General features: G+C 36.4%; 1 protein-coding gene across 2 annotated transcripts in view; it reads right to left on the bottom strand.

The window, feature by feature from the left end:
- The window catches only part of LOC136702626 (uncharacterized), a 50,618-nt gene that overhangs the window by 11,004 nt on the left and 19,932 nt on the right, over positions 1 to 19,682 (bottom strand). The window contains exons 12-21 of one of the 2 annotated variants that reach the window (XM_066677769.1): positions 18,471 to 18,617; positions 17,120 to 17,266; positions 16,182 to 16,328; positions 14,542 to 14,688; positions 13,191 to 13,337; positions 12,254 to 12,400; positions 6,904 to 7,050; positions 4,207 to 4,353; positions 3,603 to 3,647; positions 923 to 1,029 (exon numbers count right to left, since the gene is read on the bottom strand). In XM_066677769.1, coding sequence (XP_066533866.1) covers positions 923 to 1,029; positions 3,603 to 3,647; positions 4,207 to 4,353; positions 6,904 to 7,050; positions 12,254 to 12,400; positions 13,191 to 13,337; positions 14,542 to 14,688; positions 16,182 to 16,328; positions 17,120 to 17,266; positions 18,471 to 18,617 — 1,328 coding nt within the window. The remainder of the gene's footprint in view (positions 1 to 922; positions 1,030 to 3,602; positions 3,648 to 4,206; positions 4,354 to 6,903; positions 7,051 to 12,253; positions 12,401 to 13,190; positions 13,338 to 14,541; positions 14,689 to 16,181; positions 16,329 to 17,119; positions 17,267 to 18,470; positions 18,618 to 19,682) is intronic. The other variant, XM_066677770.1, reaches the window with a different exon arrangement.

The raw sequence follows: 19,682 nt of genomic DNA on the forward strand, positions 1-19,682 counted from the left end.
CACCAACAAGGAACCGGAATGGTTCCAATTCGTGAACTACATTTGGAACCGTTCAGCACGTTTACACTGACATAAACTGTTCACAAACCATAAAAATTAATTTTTAAATTTGGAACCAAAAAAGAGTAAGTTCTTCAGTGTGAACTGTGGCTTCGTCCGTGGTTGTGTAGAGGTTCAGTAACTCAAGAAGGTGCTCAGAACATCAAACACATTGCTATTGCCCAGTGGACTTGGACAGGGTTATTTACAAAGTTTCATATAAATAAATGACAGGAAATAAATCAGGAACACATGCCGTGTTTCTGGGGCTGTGTTTGGCTCTGCATTAATTATGTTTCTCTGCTGTTCTGCGCACATCCACCAGTAAAGCACTTCACATGCTTTACTGTAACCAATTACATTCATTAAATAAGTCATTGTAATTCTTAAAATCAACAAAATGCTCTTGCTCATCTTTCTTCTTTGGTGATAGATCATCTAGTATTTATTTTTACATAAAATTAACAAGAAAAACACTGATGCCGGTGTTATACATTATGAACTAATAACTTTGTACTCCCTTTTTCCTTTCTGCATTTATTAATCCTGCCCTCCATATTTTCTGTACAATACAATCACATAAAAACCACATGTAAACAAAGACACTGATAAGAAGCACCAAAGCTTCTCCAGACCTTCCAAAGACAAAAGTATGTACTTTGGAATTTCCTGTTTTTGAAATACCAGAAAAACCTCTGTGACAATGGCTATATGGCTAATGGTGGTCCGGCTAAATTAGGGTTGCCTAGTCTTGTTTATATCATTAATATCAGGTAAAATAAAGATAATCATGTTGTAAGTTTGAGAATACTCATATTCCAACTAATAGTACTAAGACCTTAGACTGTGTTGTATTTGCACATATAAAGATTTTCATACTCACCGATTTCTCAATGGCAGTTTTGTAACTTTTGAACTTGTCACTGTTGGGGTTGGTGAGGTTGATGTCGAAATTTTCATTTATTTTCAGTGACATACTTATTGGAATATCTGAAAAATTATTGTGAGATTACATTAAAACACTCAGACATATGGTTTTATAATTAAGGGTACAATCCTTAAAGTTGCAGTAAATTTTTTAATGATTACAGTTAGTGTTAGGGGAAATTGAACAATGCCTATAAATCAACTTTATGTATTTGTTTGGTATGTACAAAATGAAGACCAAGGAGGAATAAACTATGACAGAAGACCATTAAAAAGGAGCATCTAGCCATGAAGGGTTTCTTCCTACTTACACCCTAACAGTGCTCCTCCCATATTCACTTCATACATACTATACTTTTTTTTTTTAAAGAATATACAATTTTGATAAAAGCAAAAAGCAGCGTTTAGGTACATAGGTTCTGTATTTTGAAAATTTTTGTTCAATAACACAATATTTCATATTTTACATTATGAAATTCATAATTTTTTATAAATATACACATGTATCAATAAACATGAATATGTTTAGCCCTGTGTTATTAATTTTAATATTTAAAGCTTGAAACACTTTCTGATCCAATTTTTTATTTTAATAGAATACACATTTAATAAAAAATTTGAATGCATCTGCTTAAATATGCATTTTACACAGAAACATATTTTGAAAATTAATATATGGAACCAAATTAGGGTCATATACATTTTAAGCTTATGAAATTATATTAAAAAATATTTTCACAATCTGTAGGTTTATATCAACGTTTGAGTAAATTTGAAAAAAATGCACACATCTGAATGTGAATAAATTCAAGTTTGAGAAAGATATACTTTGCAGCTATTGGAAAATATTTTGTAGCTGTAGAAATGTTTTGCATTTGAGTGATTACAATTTTTTCAGGAATATTTTCATCAATGAGGTTTCACATCTCTGAGATATGAAAAAACACACTTCATTCCTTTGTGTGCAACACTGAAGTTACAAGCTTGAATTAGGGCTGGGAAATATGACCAAAAAACTCATATCTCAATATGCCTAAAAGAAATGGTGATATATGATATGATACAATATGATATTATGAAAACCATAACAAAATATAATGTCAAAGTATTAATGTTTATTTTTAACACCAAAAAGAACATGCTGCATTATCTAACTGTAATTATCAACTGTATGTTTAAGAAATAGTGACGTCCTGATCAAGTTTTTTATTTTGCCCCAATCCTGATTCAATCTTTTAATATTGAGTATCTGATACCTGATCTGATTCTTAGATTTTCCTACATAGTACTGTTACACAGTGCACACTCAGCCCAGTGTATCGGCTTGACACTGAATATCTCACATTAAGAAACACACTGCTTGCATCCAAGCTGCTGTTTATTTTTTTTATAACAAAGTAAACAAATGGTGTCTTCACACAGTTCATATGTATAATTTAACATTATTTTTAATTTTATTATATCTAACGTGATTTTTATGTATAAAGAATTACTTTGATTATAAAAGTCAGTCAGATTTGTCATCAAAGATGTTTTGAGGGGAAAATTAAATGTAGCTTCAAAAATAAAATGTACGTGCAAATTTTTTGTTTCTATTTAAGCACTAAACTGTTTCTCAGCACCGCCAAACCAACAAACCCTTGTAGGTGGGATTGTGACTCCATTGGCTACAGCACTAAATGATGGACAGCTAAGTGTGATTGTGATTTTCTGGAATACAATTTTTGCCACTGGTTTCATTTTTATCCATTGTTGTCTTACTTAGTTATCAGAGGGGTAGACCTGAGTGCGCGTGATAAATATGTTGAGAATGGCTCCAGCGGCATACACGAACAATGGCAGCACAGCATGTTGTGCGTGTCTGTGTGTGCGAGCATACATAGGTGGGAGTGAGCGAGAGAGAAAACCATGAGAGCTGAACAGGACATTTGTGCACTGTTTTAAATGTACTCAGATGGAAAACTGTGTATCATTGGCAAACTATATATAACGAATATGGTCATTTTCAAAATCCCAGCTCTAGCTTGAGCACAAGAAACGTTCACGCACCTGCGCTTCTGTCACAATATCACAATATGGTCTTATCGAATTAAAAAACATACTGGTATTATCGTGAGCGATATTATATCACCCACCCCTAGCTTGAATCTTAAAACACAAGTATGAATTTTGACTTTGGTTACATGGACAAGTTGGCCAGCCAGTCAGCACACTGCCCACTCACTAACCATGCAGAACGCAGCCACTTAGTAGCCAATCAGGGAAACATAGTAGCCAAGAGCAAAACATTCCACCGCCTTCTTTTGATCTATGTCAATACAAGTTGTGGTTTTAGCTTTGGCTTCATGTAAAGGAGACCTTCCTGTTTAGTCCCTGCAGCTTTACAATTGGAAGCACCTCTAAAAATATGCCTCATGTTCCTTAACATTACGAAGGACTTTTTGTTTGAATTTTCTTGTTCCACCTTAAATGGTATGCCATATGTATCTTGTATGCCATATTTGACATGGTTATATAATAAGAAATTACTCTTTGCTCAGAATAAAAAAAAGAGAATATTTGGAAAAATGCATTTTTCCAGATAAGATCTCTTTTTTTTTACATTATAAATAAGAATAAACGATGTGTCAACCCACCTGGTGGTCTTGCGGGTGCTGCAGTGCTGGGAAGTGAGATGATTTCTTTAAGAAAAAATTTGAAAATTAACTTATACATGTGTCATTTTTTAATATTTTGATTAATTAACAATTCCAGCTGGCCTTTGTATTATGTTCCAATTCATGGGGAATGGACCAATAAAAATGGTTCATATTACTTGAAATATATATATATATATATATATATATATATATATATATATATATATATATATATATAAAATTAATATATAATTATAATTATATATAAATATATAATTTTTTTACATTAATTATTTTACTTTTACGTGAGATGCAGTGAATCCACTCAAACACGACCAAATGTATCCCCCTATATTAATTTGAAACAGGTGCAGAAGCTGGATCATGGCAGCCATTCATATGATGATCAATTGTCCAAATTCTTTATGAGCACAGACTGCTTTTTTTTTTACCACACAGTTCTTTCAAACATTTCTGTAATTTTCCAGTTCAACCCATTAGTGAACATTTTTAAAGAGCTGCTGACTGTTTTAACCAAGAGAGTACTAGAGTCAAAAAGATGCAAACCACTTTAAGAATCAACCCCCTTTTAACCATATACCTTGGCATGGGTTATTCACACTGATGTTTCGGTTCAAGCTTGTTTGAGCAAATCCTTTCAGGCAGGAGCAACTGTATCCTCCAAGTGTGTCATTGCAGACAGAGTTTGGCCCACACACAGGTGGCACAACAAGACACTCATTGATATCTGCAAAGAAGATTTACATACAAAAATTGAGGTTACATCCATATATGACTATTTAAACTAAATTTATTTATTCCATTTATAATTACAAAATATTCCCAAACTTTTTCTGCAGTGCCCCCCTTTTGCAGATATATTTTATAGAATATATTCACTCGACTGTAATTTCTTTAAAATATTGGAATGGATACAAACCTGCTAATTATTAAGCAAAAATAAACAAATAAAATTTAAGTCACAAATCATATTTATATTGGAAATATTACAAGTGAATTGCATTACACATCTCATTCATTTGCCTTGCTGCAGAAGTATAGCTACTGTAAAGGGCCTCAGCTATGGACACATTAGTATAATATCAACTGTAAAGCATAAAATGAAATGTGATGCTGGATCAGTTGCATTTGAGCCTCAGGATATCAAGCATAACTTGTCAAGACCTTTATGGTTGAGAAATTTCACAGCATTGATTGGCCAGAGAGACCTGCCAATCACAACGAAATACAGACCTTGAGCACAAAGTAGCCGCTTTTAAAATCTCCAAGTTACAGCAGAGGTAATGTTTGTTTTGATCAGACTCAAAGGCAACTCATAAAATTACACTGTGGTGTTTTGTAGAGGTTCAAACACTGCTTGCATTAGTGGCTGATAAAGACTCCAGAGAAAGCTGGACATGTAACAAGGAAAATTCTGCTGATTTATGAGGACAGGGGCTCAGCGGTGTTCAGTCCAAAAAAATAAAACAACAATGCACAACAAGTAAACAGTGCCTAATGTTACACTATTGTTGTGACTTTCAAAGTCCACGGTTCGATTCGACTCTATTTCATAGGGGAGATGTAATAGTGGAAAAGTCACTAGGTAAAAGTGTGTTCAGCCATGCTCAGAGGACTCGAGTCGAATCAAGCTTATCCGAAGCAGTTGAAATGCACCATAAGACATTGAGTTCTGGAACCAATTAATTTTGTAGAAATGTGCTGAAGTGATCAAAATTAGCTGCACAAATGGGAACTGAACAGGTTCCACCTTGGTGGAAAAGGTTTTCAGTTTGTCACACCTACTAATGCCTGAGCAGAGTTAAATGCTTCTACTTTGTACAGCTTGACTTTGAAAGTCGCTAACGTCTTAACAATAACAAAAATATTAGGGAATTAAAAACATTGAAAATATTACCTAAAAATTTTGGATTGTTTAAACCTAACATTTCTGACCATGCTAATCACTTTAACAAGCAAAAACACTATTTAATCATTTACCTTGGCATGAGCTATTCATACTGACGTTCTGACTCATGTTTGTTTGATTAAATCCACTCAAGCACGAGCAACTGTATCCTCCAAGTGTGTTATTGCAGAGCAAAAATGACATTTACATACAAAGATGTATACAAGAATTAAGGCTGAATCCACCTATTATTATGTGAACCAAGCTTGTTGATGTAATGGAAAAATTTATATGTCTCTGTTGAAAGACCCTGTCTGCTTGTTTTGCTCTGTATATTCAATTCTAACCATCAACAGAACTCAGAAAAAGTGTATGTCAGGGCAGTTTCCAGGTCAGTGCTTTATCAGAACAAAACATTTCGTCCTTCGTCTTGTGTATCAAACTGAGATGTCTCTAAAGAAACTAAGCTTGCTGAAACTTAGAGTGATTATCTTATGCTTATGACGTATAAACTACCTATAAAAACTCTCTGTGAAAACATCTTCTTTGTCCTCATTCAGATAGTACTCTGTGCTATTGTGTGTTGACCACCTTAAGGTTAATAAACTACTTTCTGATTGCAAATGCTCTGTTAGATTTCAATTCTTAATACTTGTACTTGTTTTCTCCACCACAGGTGACTTCAATTATAATTAGAAAAGCCAGTTATTGTAACTGGCTTCTGTTGTGAACAGATGGATATAACCTCCATAGTAAAGCATAAAATGACATGGGATGCTGGAACATTTGCATATGAGCCTAATGTCACTAAGAATAACCAGAACAGCAATAAAGCTATAAATAAACAGACAGAGTTAATCCACTGGTTTACAATGGAGTCAGATCATAAAGACATATAATACATGTAAAAATGATGCCAAATTCTCTCTGATGCTGAACATGTTGGAGTATGGTTCCATATTTATTGCTGAACTTGTAAACAGAGAACAGGAGAGAAAGGTAACCTAAATGTGAAAGGTGACAGTGCATTGAATCATACTGACCATAGTTCTTAAGAAACAAAAAAGAGAGAAGGAGCAGTTGTCTGTTTTTATTCCTTGCAATTTTATTTTAAAATCAAAAAATCACATAATGGGCCATTTCCCTTTTTCCATTTTCCCATTTCAAATTGAAAAGTTGCACTGGTTTGTTGATCTTTAACCCAGCATGACTTCAAAAAGAATGTAACACACAGCTAATGACCCTGTTCAACTGCACTGCCCAATAAAATTTATTTGAGGCTCTTTGATCTTTCTTGAGCAATTTAGCTTGACATTTTGATTCCCAAAGCCTAACATTTCTGATCCTACAAACAATTTTAACAAATAAAATCACTTTCTAACCATTTACCTTGGCATGGGTTATTCGTACTGACGTTCTGACTCAAGTTTGATGGAGCAAATCCACTCAAGCAGGAGCAACTGTATCCTCCAAGTGTGTTATTGCAGACAGAGTTTGGCCCACACACAGATGACGGAAAAACACACTCATTGATATCTGCAAAGCAAAAAAGACATTTACATACAAAAATGTAAGAGAACACACTGATATGTGTAGTTTAAGTAGATCAGCAAGTAGACAGGGGACCCTAACCATGCAACACTCTATGAGTAAGCATAAGAATTTTAAACTGAATTATTTGCTCAATTCAGAGATATTAATAATGGAGTTATAAAAGATTGTCTATTTGACCTAGTAAGCAATCTAGCTGCAGCATTCTCTATTGCCTGCAAGCAGTTATGAGCAGACATGCTAAGCGAGGAGATAAGTGCATTACCATGATCAAGATGAAATAAAAGCATGAATAAGCCTCTCTAATCCATCTGTAACCACCTCTAATCATCTGTTATCCACTATTAAGCTGCAAATTCTACAACCATTACTACACTAACACTCAGACATGGTATCTATAATCTCCTGTTCTACTGGTATAGGTATATATTATTAATTCCTTAAAACCTCACAAATATTATGGGGGCCATCTCTTACTGCTCTGGGTAGTGGTTTCAAACTTTATTTAGTCTAATGGAGCTTTTCCACAGCATGGAACCTACTCGATTCGGCTCAGCTCTTTTGCTTTTCCACTAGCCAAATCTGGTCCTTGGAACTGTCTAGTTTTTTGTCCCTGCTCGCAGTTGATATGAAGCAAGCCAAACAGGTATTATATTTGATGTCTAAACCTTTCAGAGCATTGATTGGCCAGAGAGACCTGCCAATCACCACAAAATGCAGACCTCCAGCATAAACTAGCCGCTTTTAAAATCTCCAGGTTATAGCAGCCGTCATGTTTGTTTTGATCAGACTCAATGGCAGCTCATAAAATTACACTGTGGTGTTTTGTAGAGGGTCAAACACTGCTTGCATTAGTGGCTGATAAAGACTCCAGAGGAAGCTGGACATGTAACAAGGACAACTTCACCCAGGTTCAACTGTATTGAGACTGTGTCTTTCCCCCGAACTAAATGTAAAAGTAGAAAAACAAAATCAGCCTGTTTCAGCAACCTAATCAATATTAAATCATACACAACACCTAGCAGCAACACCTCAGAACTAAAATTTGGGTTACTCAACATAAGATCACTAAACTCAAAAGCACTCATCGTAAATGATATTATAAGTGATCATAAATTCAATGTTTTCTGTCTCACGGAAACGTGGGTTAAACCAAATGAATATTTAGCACTAAATAAAGCCACCCCCCTAGGCTATAATTATGCACATAGCCCAAGAATATCAGGCAAAGGAGGTGGAGTATGTGTAATTTACCAAAATACCCTAGAAATTAGTCTTAAACAATGTGACACCTTCTCTTCTTTTGAGGTTCTCTCCACTATTATTACAAATCCGGTCACAAAAAAGGACGCATTTTTATTATGCAACATTTACAGACCACCAGGGCCTTACTTAGAATTTCTGAAAGAATTCAGCGATTTTGCTACAAACCTAGCGGTGTGCAATCATAAAGTTATAATTGTAGGAGATTTCAATATCCATTTTGAGAAGGAAAGTGACCCACTAAAAAAGGCATTTACCTCAATCTTAGACTCTATTGGTATTACTCAAAATGTAACAGGGCCTACACACTACTGCAGCCACACTTTAGACTTAGTTCTGACACTAGGTCTTAACATTGACAAAATTAATATCTTACCGCAATCCTCAGCAATCTCCGATCATTACTTAATTTCATATGAGCTACGTTTTATCCATAATATATGTAAGAACCCTCGCTATTCTACAAGGCGTATAATAAAACCATCTACCGCCCTACAATTTATAGAAAACCTACCAGAACTATCGACCCCAGTTCCAACTCCATCAGACCCAATAGACCTAGATGTACTAACTGATTACCTAGAAAATACCTGTCGATCTACTTTAGAAAATGTAGCACCACTTAAACATAAAAGTATAAGACAGAAAAAGCTCGCACCATGGTATAATGATAAGACCCGTACTTTAAAACAAACATTACGAAAACTAGAGCGGAAATGGCGATCAACCAAGCTTGAAGTGTTCCATTCTGCCTGGAAGGACAGCCTTATAGAGTATAGAAATGCCCTCACTAAAGCTCGCTCAGCATATCTGGCCTCGCTGATCTCCCATAATAAAAATAATCCGAGAGCACTGTTTAGTGTGTTTTCTAGAATTACAAAAAATCAAGCAGGTTCTGAACAACTAATTCCAGCAACTCTCACCAGTAAAGATTTTATGGACTTTTTTAATAATAAAATTGAGAATATTAGACAACAAACTCTAGCCACAGGATCAAATCCATCCTGGCTGCCACCTGATGTGAATGAAATAAAACATAATATAACTGTAAAAGAAAGACTTGAAACCTTTTACCCACTCCCACAATTAGAACTAGAGAAGATTATCACCTCCGCAAACTGTACAACTTGCACACTTGATGCAATTCCCACAAAGTTGCTCAAAGAAGTACTACCAGCTATTATTGATCCTCTTTTAACTATAGTAAACTCATCGCTTAGTCTGGGCCATGTACCCAAAGCTTTTAAACTAGCAGTTATTAAACCTATGATCAAGAAACCAAATCTTGATGCTAGTACACTGTCTAATTACAGGCCTATTTCTAATTTGCCATTTCTGTCTAAGATCTTAGAAAAAGCTGTGGCCCAACAACTTAGTTCATATCTACATAAGAATCATATATATGAAAAATTCCAATCTGGATTCAGGCAACATCATAGTACAGAGACAGCTCTAGTCAAGATAACAAATGATCTTCTTCTTGCCTCTGATCAAGGCCACGTATCCCTGTTGGTGCTTCTTGACCTAAGCGCAGCCTTCGATACAATAGACCACAATATTCTCATAGAAAGGTTAGAAAACATCGTTGGAATCACAGGGACAGCCCTATTATGGTTCAAATCTTACTTAATGGAACGTTATCAATTCGTAAAAGTAAACAATCTAAATTCAAATTATTCTAAAGTAAGATTTGGAATTCCACAAGGCTCTATTTTAGGACCATTATTATTTACATTATACATGTTACCGCTAGGCACAGTTATAAGAAACCATGACATTAACTTTCACTGTTACGCAGACGACACACAATTGTATATTTCAGCCAAGCCCGATGACAAACACCGATTAAAGAAAATAGAGGACTGTGTAAAAGACGTGAAAGGCTGGATGTTGCGTAACTTCCTCCTTCTAAACAGCAACAAAACAGAGGTCCTGCTTTTGGGTCCAAAAGTGACAAGAAATAAATGATCAGACTTAATTTTAAATCTAGCTAACTTTCCAGTTAAACCTGGTTCAGCAGCAAAAAATCTTGGTGTCATAATTGACCCGGATTTATCATTTGATCAACACATAGGTAGTATCACTAGGACAGCTTTTTTACATCTTCGCAATATTGCTAAGATTAGAAATGCCTTATCCCTCCAGGACGCAGAAACATTAGTACATGCCTTTATTACTTCAAGGCTTGACTACTGTAACGCACTACTGTCAGGATGCACCAGCAGCAATTTAAGAAAACTTCAACTAGTTCAAAATGCTGCAGCTAGGGTCCTCACTAAAACTAGAAAATTTGAACATATCAGCCCAGTTTTATCATCACTTCATTGGCTGCCTGTTAAATTCCGCATTGACTACAAAATTTTGTTATTAACATATAAAGCTCTACATGGGCTTGCTCCTGAATATCTTCAAGATACAATTTCCTATTATGAGCCTCCACGTTTACTCAGATCACAGAATACTGGATTTTTAAATGTTCCCAGAATTCAGAAGGCCTCAGCTGGGGGAAGAGCCTTTTCTTATAAAGCCCCCCAACTCTGGAATGATCTTCCAGAAAATGTTCGGGACTCAGACACAGTCACAATCTTCAAATGTAGGCTAAAAACTCATTTGTTTAGTTTATCATTTGGTAGCTAATGCTCCCCCATAGATAAAGGCGGCAGATCCGGGGGGTCCATGGACACAGGGAATTATAGTAAACTGAGACGCTGGTGCTGTCGTCCCGCCGCTTCTCGCGATCACTCAGGTTTGTTGACGGTGGAGCGGAGGGATGCCAGTGTTTCAGGATGCTCCCGTGTCTATGTGTCCTCCTGGTTCTCTCCTTTTAGTTAATGCTGTCATAGTCAGATCTGCCGGAGTCATTAGCCACACTCTGGAAATTTTCATATTTTCTACTTTACAAACACAAAACAGTTCAAAACTAATTCCATCCCTTTACATCTTTCCGAGTAAACGACTGCCCACCTGTCTGTCTGGACACTGATGGATGACTGTCGAGATCCTCCTCCACGCTTCAGACCAGCTGCCCACGCTCCAGCAACCACCAAGTGCCGTGAAGCTGTCCCTACACTGAAGTTCTCATGGACTACTAACTATCATCACCAGTAGATTGACCAGAGGAGGATGGGTCACCCCATGTGAGCCTTGGTTCCTCCCAAGGTTTCTTCCTCAGCTGGGGGAGTTTTTCCTTGCCACTGTCGCCCCTGGCTTGCTCACTTGAGGGTTTACATTTGTTTTTACATTTCATGTCAAATCTTTGTCTTACTGGAATTCTGTGAAGCTGCTTTGTGACAACATCAGTTGTGAAAAGCGCTATATAAATAAATTTGATTTGATTTGATTTGACAACTCTGCTGATTTATGAGGACGGGGGCTCAGCCGTGTTTAGTCCAAAAAAATAAAACAACATGTGAATGCACAACAAGAAAACAGTGCCTAATGTTACCACTGTTGTTGTGACTTTCAAAGCACACGGTTCGGTTCGGCTCTATTTCATAGGGGAGATGTAATAGCGGAAAAGACACTAGGTAAAAGCGTGTTGAGCCATGCTGAGAGGAGTCGAGTCAAATCAAGCTGATCCGAAGCAGTTGAAATGCACCATAAGACATTATTGCGTTCTGGAACCAATTAATTTTGTAGAAATTTGCTGAAGTGATCAAAATTAGCTGCACAAATGGGAATTGAACAGGTTCCACCTTGGTGGAAAAGGTTTTCACTCTGTCACACCTACTAATGCCTGAGCAGAGTTAAATGCTTCCACTTTGTACAGCTTGACTTTGAAAGTTGCAAATGTCTTAACAATAACAAAAATATTAGGGAATTGAAAACACTGAAAATATTACCTAAGGATTTTGAATTGTTGAAGCCTAACATTTCTGAGCATGCTAATCACTTTAACAAGTAAAAACACTACTTAATCATTTACCTTGGCATGAGCTATTCATACTGACATTCTGACTCAAGTTTGTTTGAGCAAATCCACTCAAGCAGGAGCAACTGTATCCTCCAAGTGTGTTATTGCAGACAGAGTTTTGCCCACACACAGATGATAGACCAACACACTCATTGATATCTGCAAAGCAAAAACGACATTTACATACAAAAATGTATACAAGAATTAAGGCTGAATCCACCTATTATTATGTGAACTAAGCTTGTTGACGTCAATTATAATTAGCAAAAGCAGTTACTGTAACTGGCTTCTGTTGTGAACAGATGGATATAACCTCCATAGTAAAGCATAAAATGACATGGGATGCTGGAACATTTGCATACGAGCCTAATGTCACTAAGAATAACCAGAACAGCACCAAAGATATAGATAAACAGACAGAGTTAATCCACTGGTTTACAGTGGAGTCAGATCATATAGACATATGATACACGTATAAATGATGCCAAACATCTCTGATGCTGAACATATTGGAGTACGGTTCCATATTTCTTGCTGAACTTTTAAACAGAGAACAGGAGAGAAAGGTAACCTAAATGTGAAAGGTAAAAGTGCATTGAATCATGCTGACCATAGCTCTTAAAAAAATGAGAGAAGGAGCAGTTGTCTGTTTTTATTCCTTGCAATTTTATTTTAAAATCAAAAATCACATAATGGGCCATTTCCCTTTTCCATTTTCCCATTTCAAATTGAAATGTTGCACTGGTTTGTTGATCTTTAACCCAGCATGATTTCAAGGAGAATGTAACACACAGCTAATGACCCTGTTCAGCTGCACTGCCCAATAAAGTTTATTTGAGGCTCTTTGATCTTTCTTGAGCAATTTAGCTTGACATTTTGATTTCCAAAGCCTAACATTTCTGATCCTATAAAAGACTTTGACAAGTAAAATCACTTTCTAACCATTTACCTTGGCATGGGTTATTCGTACTGACGTTCTGACTCAAGTTTGTTTGAGCAAATCCACTCAAGCAGGAGCAACTGTATCCTCCAAGTGTGTTATTGCAGACAGAGTTTTGCCCACACACAGATGATAGACCAACACACTCATTGATATCTGCAAAGCAAAAACGACATTTATATACAAAAATGCATACAAGAATTAAAGCTGAATCCACCTATTATTATGTGAACTAAGCTTGTTGATGTAATGGAAATTTTTATATGTCTCTGTTGAAAGACCCTGTCTGCTTGTTTTGTCTGTATATTCAATTCTAACCATCAACAGAACTCAGAAAAAGTGTATGTCAGGGCAGTTTCCAGGTCAGTGCTTTATCAGAACAAAACATTTCGTCCTTCGTCTTGTGTATCAAACTGAGATGTCTCTAAAGAAACTAAGCTTGCTGAAACTTAGAGTGATTATCTTATGCTTATGACGTATAAACTACCTATAAAAACTCTCTGTGAAAACATCTTCTTTGTCCTCATTCAGATAGTACTCTGTGCTATTGTGTGTTGACCACCTTAAGGTTAATAAACTACTTTCTGATTGCAAATGCTCTGTTAGATTTCAATTCTTAATACTTGTACTTGTTTTCTCCACCACAGGTGACTTCAATTATAATTAGAAAAGCCAGTTATTGTAACTGGCTTCTGTTGTGAACAGATGGATATAACCTCCATAGTAAAGCATAAAATGACATGGGATGCTGGAACATTTGCATATGAGCCTAATGTCACTAAGAATAACCAGAACAGCAATAAAGCTATAAATAAACAGACAGAGTTAATCCACTGGTTTACAATGGAGTCAGATCATAAAGACATATAATACATGTAAAAATGATGCCAAATTCTCTCTGATGCTGAACATGTTGGAGTATGGTTCCATATTTATTGCTGAACTTGTAAACAGAGAACAGGAGAGAAAGGTAACCTAAATGTGAAAGGTGACAGTGCATTGAATCATACTGACCATAGTTCTTAAGAAACAAAAAAGAGAGAAGGAGCAGTTGTCTGTTTTTATTCCTTGCAATTTTATTTTAAAATCAAAAAATCACATAATGGGCCATTTCCCTTTTTCCATTTTCCCATTTCAAATTGAAAAGTTGCACTGGTTTGTTGATCTTTAACCCAGCATGACTTCAAAAAGAATGTAACACACAGCTAATGACCCTGTTCAACTGCACTGCCCAATAAAATTTATTTGAGGCTCTTTGATCTTTCTTGAGCAATTTAGCTTGACATTTTGATTCCCAAACCCTAACATTTCTGATCCTACAAACAATTTTAACAAATAAAATCACTTTCTAACCATTTACCTTGGCATGGGTTATTCGTACTGACGTTCTGACTCAAGTTTGATGGAGCAAATCCACTCAAGCAGGAGCAACTGTATCCTCCAAGTGTGTTATTGCAGACAGAGTTTGGCCCACACACAGATGACGGAAAAACACACTCATTGATATCTGCAAAGCAAAAAAGACATTTACATACAAAAATGTAAGAGAACACACTGATATGTGTAGTTTAAGTAGATCAGCAAGTAGACAGGGGACCCTAACCATGCAACACTCTATGAGTAAGCATAAGAATTTTAAACTGAATTATTTGCTCAATTCAGAGATATTAATAATGGAGTTATAAAAGATTGTCTATTTGACCTAGTAAGCAATCTAGCTGCAGCATTCTCTATTGCCTGCAAGCAGTTATGAGCAGACATGCTAAGCGAGGAGATAAGTGCATTACCATGATCAAGATGAAATAAAAGCATGAATAAGCCTCTCTAATCCATCTGTAACCACCTCTAATCATCTGTTATCCACCATTAAGCTGCAAATTCTACAACCATTACTACACTAACACTCAGACATGGTATCTATAATCTCCTGTTTTACTGGTATAGGTATATATTATTAATTCCTTAAAACCTCACAAATATTATGGGGGCCATCTCTTACTGCTCTGGGTAGTGGTTTCAAACTTTATTTAGTCTAATGGAGCTTTTCCACAGCATGGAACCTACTCGATTCGGCTCAGCTCTTTTGCTTTTCCACTAGCCAAATCTGGTCCTTGGAACTGTCTAGTTTTTTGTCCCTGCTCGCAGTTGATATGAAGCAAGCCAAACAGGTATTATATTTGATGTCTAAACCTTTCAGAGCATTGATTGGCCAGAGAGACCTGCCAATCACCACAAAATGCAGACCTCCAGCATAAACTAGCCGCTTTTAAAATCTCCAGGTTACAGCAGCCGTCATGTTTGTTTTGATCAGACTCAATGGCAGCTCATAAAATTACACTGTGGTGTTTTGTAGAGGGTCAAACACTGCTTGCATTAGTGGCTGATAAAGACTCCAGAGGAAGCTGGACATGTAACAAGGACAACTCTGCTGATTTATGAGGACGGGGGCTCAGCCGTGTTTAGTCCAAAAAAATAAAACAACATGTGAATGCACAACAAGAAAACAGTGCCTAATGTTACCACTGTTGTTGTGACTTTCAAAGCACACGGTTCGGTTCGGCTCTATTTCATAGGGGAGATGTAATAGCGGAAAAGACACTAGGTAAAAGCGTGTTGAGCCATGCTGAGAGGAGTCGAGTCAAATCAAGCTGATCCGAAGCAGTTGAAATGCACCATAAGACATTATTGCGTTCTGGAACCAATTAATTTTGTAGAAATTTGCTGAAGTGATCAAAATTAGCTGCACAAATGGGAATTGAACAGGTTCCACCTTGGTGGAAAAGGTTTTCACTCTGTCACACCTACTAATGCCTGAGCAGAGTTAAATGCTTCCACTTTGTACAGCTTGACTTTGAAAGTTGCAAATGTCTTAACAATAACAAAAATATTAGGGAATTGAAAACACTGAAAATATTACCTAAGGATTTTGAATTGTTGAAGCCTAACATTTCTGAGCATGCTAATCACTTTAACAAGTAAAAACACTACTTAATCATTTACCTTGGCATGAGCTATTCATACTGACATTCTGACTCAAGTTTGTTTGAGCAAATCCACTCAAGCAGGAGCAACTGTATCCTCCAAGTGTGTTATTGCAGACAGAGTTTTGCCCACACACAGATGATAGACCAACACACTCATTGATATCTGCAAAGCAAAAACGACATTTACATACAAAAATGTATACAAGAATTAAGGCTGAATCCACCTATTATTATGTGAACTAAGCTTGTTGACGTCAATTATAATTAGCAAAAGCAGTTACTGTAACTGGCTTCTGTTGTGAACAGATGGATATAACCTCCATAGTAAAGCATAAAATGACATGGGATGCTGGAACATTTGCATACGAGCCTAATGTCACTAAGAATAACCAGAACAGCACCAAAGATATAGATAAACAGACAGAGTTAATCCACTGGTTTACAGTGGAGTCAGATCATATAGACATATGATACACATATAAATGATGCCAAACATCTCTGATGCTGAACATATTGGAGTACGGTTCCATATTTCTTGCTGAACTTTTAAACAGAGAACAGGAGAGAAAGGTAACCTAAATGTGAAAGGTAAAAGTGCATTGAATCATGCTGACCATAGCTCTTAAAAAAAATGAGAGAAGGAGCAGTTGTCTGTTTTTATTCCTTGCAATTTTATTTTAAAATCAAAAATCACATAATGGGCCATTTCCCTTTTCCATTTTCCCATTTCAAATTGAAATGTTGCACTGGTTTGTTGATCTTTAACCCAGCATGATTTCAAGGAGAATGTAACACACAGCTAATGACCCTGTTCAGCTGCACTGCCCAATAAAGTTTATTTGAGGCTCTTTGATCTTTCTTGAGCAATTTAGCTTGACATTTTGATTTCCAAAGCCTAACATTTCTGATCCTATAAAAGACTTTGACAAGTAAAATCACTTTCTAACCATTTACCTTGGCATGGGTTATTCGTACTGACGTTCTGACTCAAGTTTGTTTGAGCAAATCCACTCAAGCAGGAGCAACTGTATCCTCCAAGTGTGTTATTGCAGACAGAGTTTTGCCCACACACAGATGATAGACCAACACACTCATTGATATCTGCAAAGCAAAAACGACATTTATATACAAAAATGCATACAAGAATTAAAGCTGAATCCACCTATTATTATGTGAACTAAGCTTGTTGATGTAATGGAAATTTTTATATGTCTCTGTTGAAAGACCCTGTCTGCTTGTTTTGTCTGTATATTCAATTCTAACCATCAACAGAACTCAGAAAAAGTGTATGTCAGGGCAGTTTCCAGGTCAGTGCTTTATCAGAACAAAACATTTCGTCCTTCGTCTTGTGTATCAAACTGAGATGTCTCTAAAGAAACTAAGCTTGCTGAAACTTAGAGTGATTATCTTATGCTTATGACGTATAAACTACCTATAAAAACTCTCTGTGAAAACATCTTCTTTGTCCTCATTCAGATAGTACTCTGTGCTATTGTGTGTTGACCACCTTAAGGTTAATAAACTACTTTCTGATTGCAAATGCTCTGTTAGATTTCAATTCTTAATACTTGTACTTGTTTTCTCCACCACAGGTGACTTCAATTATAATTAGAAAAGCCAGTTATTGTAACTGGCTTCTGTTGTGAACAGATGGATATAACCTCCATAGTAAAGCATAAAATGACATGGGATGCTGGAACATTTGCATATGAGCCTAATGTCACTAAGAATAACCAGAACAGCAATAAAGCTATAAATAAACAGACAGAGTTAATCCACTGGTTTACAATGGAGTCAGATCATAAAGACATATAATACATGTAAAAATGATGCCAAATTCTCTCTGATGCTGAACATGTTGGAGTATGGTTCCATATTTATTGCTGAACTTGTAAACAGAGAACAGGAGAGAAAGGTAACCTAAATGTGAAAGGTGACAGTGCATTGAATCATACTGACCATAGTTCTTAAGAAACAAAAAAGAGAGAAGGAGCAGTTGTCTGTTTTTATTCCTTGCAATTTTATTTTAAAATCAAAAAATCACATAATGGGCCATTTCCCTTTTTCCATTTTCCCATTTCAAATTGAAAAGTTGCACTGGTTTGTTGATCTTTAACCCAGCATGACTTCAAAAAGAATGTAACACACAGCTAATGACCCTGTTCAACTGCACTGCCCAATAAAATTTATTTGAGGCTCTTTGATCTTTCTTGAGCAATTTAGCTTGACATTTTGATTCCCAAACCCTAACATTTCTGATCCTACAAACAATTTTAACAAATAAAATCACTTTCTAACCATTTACCTTGGCATGGGTTATTCGTACTGACGTTCTGACTCAAGTTTGATGGAGCAAATCCACTCAAGCAGGAGCAACTGTATCCTCCAAGTGTGTTATTGCAGACAGAGTTTGGCCCACACACAGATGACGGAAAAACACACTCATTGATATCTGCAAAGCAAAAAAGACATTTACATACAAAAATGTAAGAGAACACACTGATATGTGTAGTTTAAGTAGATCAGCAAGTAGACAGGGGACCCTAACCATGCAACACTCTATGAGTAAGCATAAGAATTTTAAACTGAATTATTTGCTCAATTCAGAGATATTAATAATGGAGTTATAAAAGATTGTCTATTTGACCTAGTAAGCAATCTAGCTGCAGCATTCTCTATTGCCTGCAAGCAGTTATGAGCAGACATGCTAAGCGAGGAGATAAGTGCATTACCATGATCAAGATGAAATAAAAGCATGAATAAGCCTCTCTAATCCATCTGTAACCACCTCTAATCATCTGTTATCCACCATTAAGCTGCAAATTCTACAACCATTACTACACTAACACTCAGACATGGTATCTATAATCTCCTGTTCTACTGGTATAGGTATATATTATTAATTCCTTAAAACCTCACAAATATTATGGGGGCCATCTCTTACTGCTCTGGGTAGTGGTTTCAAACTTTATTTAGTCTAATGGAGCTTTTCCACAGCATGGAACCTACTCGATTCGGCTCAGCTCTTTTGCTTTTCCACTAGCCAAATCTGGTCCTTGGAACTGTCTAGTTTTTTGTCCCTGCTCGCAGTTGATATGAAGCAAGCCAAACAGGTATTATATTTGATGTCTAAACCTTTCAGAGCATTGATTGGCCAGAGAGACCTGCCAATCACCACAAAATGCAGACCTCCAGCATAAACTAGCCGCTTTTAAAATCTCCAGGTTACAGCAGCCGTCATGTTTGTTTTGATCAGACTCAATGGCAGCTCATAAAATTACACTGTGGTGTTTTGTAGAGGGTCAAACACTGCTTGCATTAGTGGCTGATAAAGACTCCAGAGGAAGCTGGACATGTAACAAGGACAACTCTGCTGATTTATGAGGACGGGGGCTCAGCCGTGTTTAGTCCAAAAAAATAAAACAACATGTGAATGCACAACAAGAAAACAGTGCCTAATGTTACCACTGTTGTTGTGACTTTCAAAGCACACGGTTCGGTTCGGCTCTATTTCATA

The sequence above is a fragment of the Hoplias malabaricus genome, chromosome 7 (assembly GCF_029633855.1).
Source record: "Hoplias malabaricus isolate fHopMal1 chromosome 7, fHopMal1.hap1, whole genome shotgun sequence".
In the NCBI taxonomy this organism is placed as follows: domain Eukaryota; kingdom Metazoa; phylum Chordata; class Actinopteri; order Characiformes; family Erythrinidae; genus Hoplias; species Hoplias malabaricus.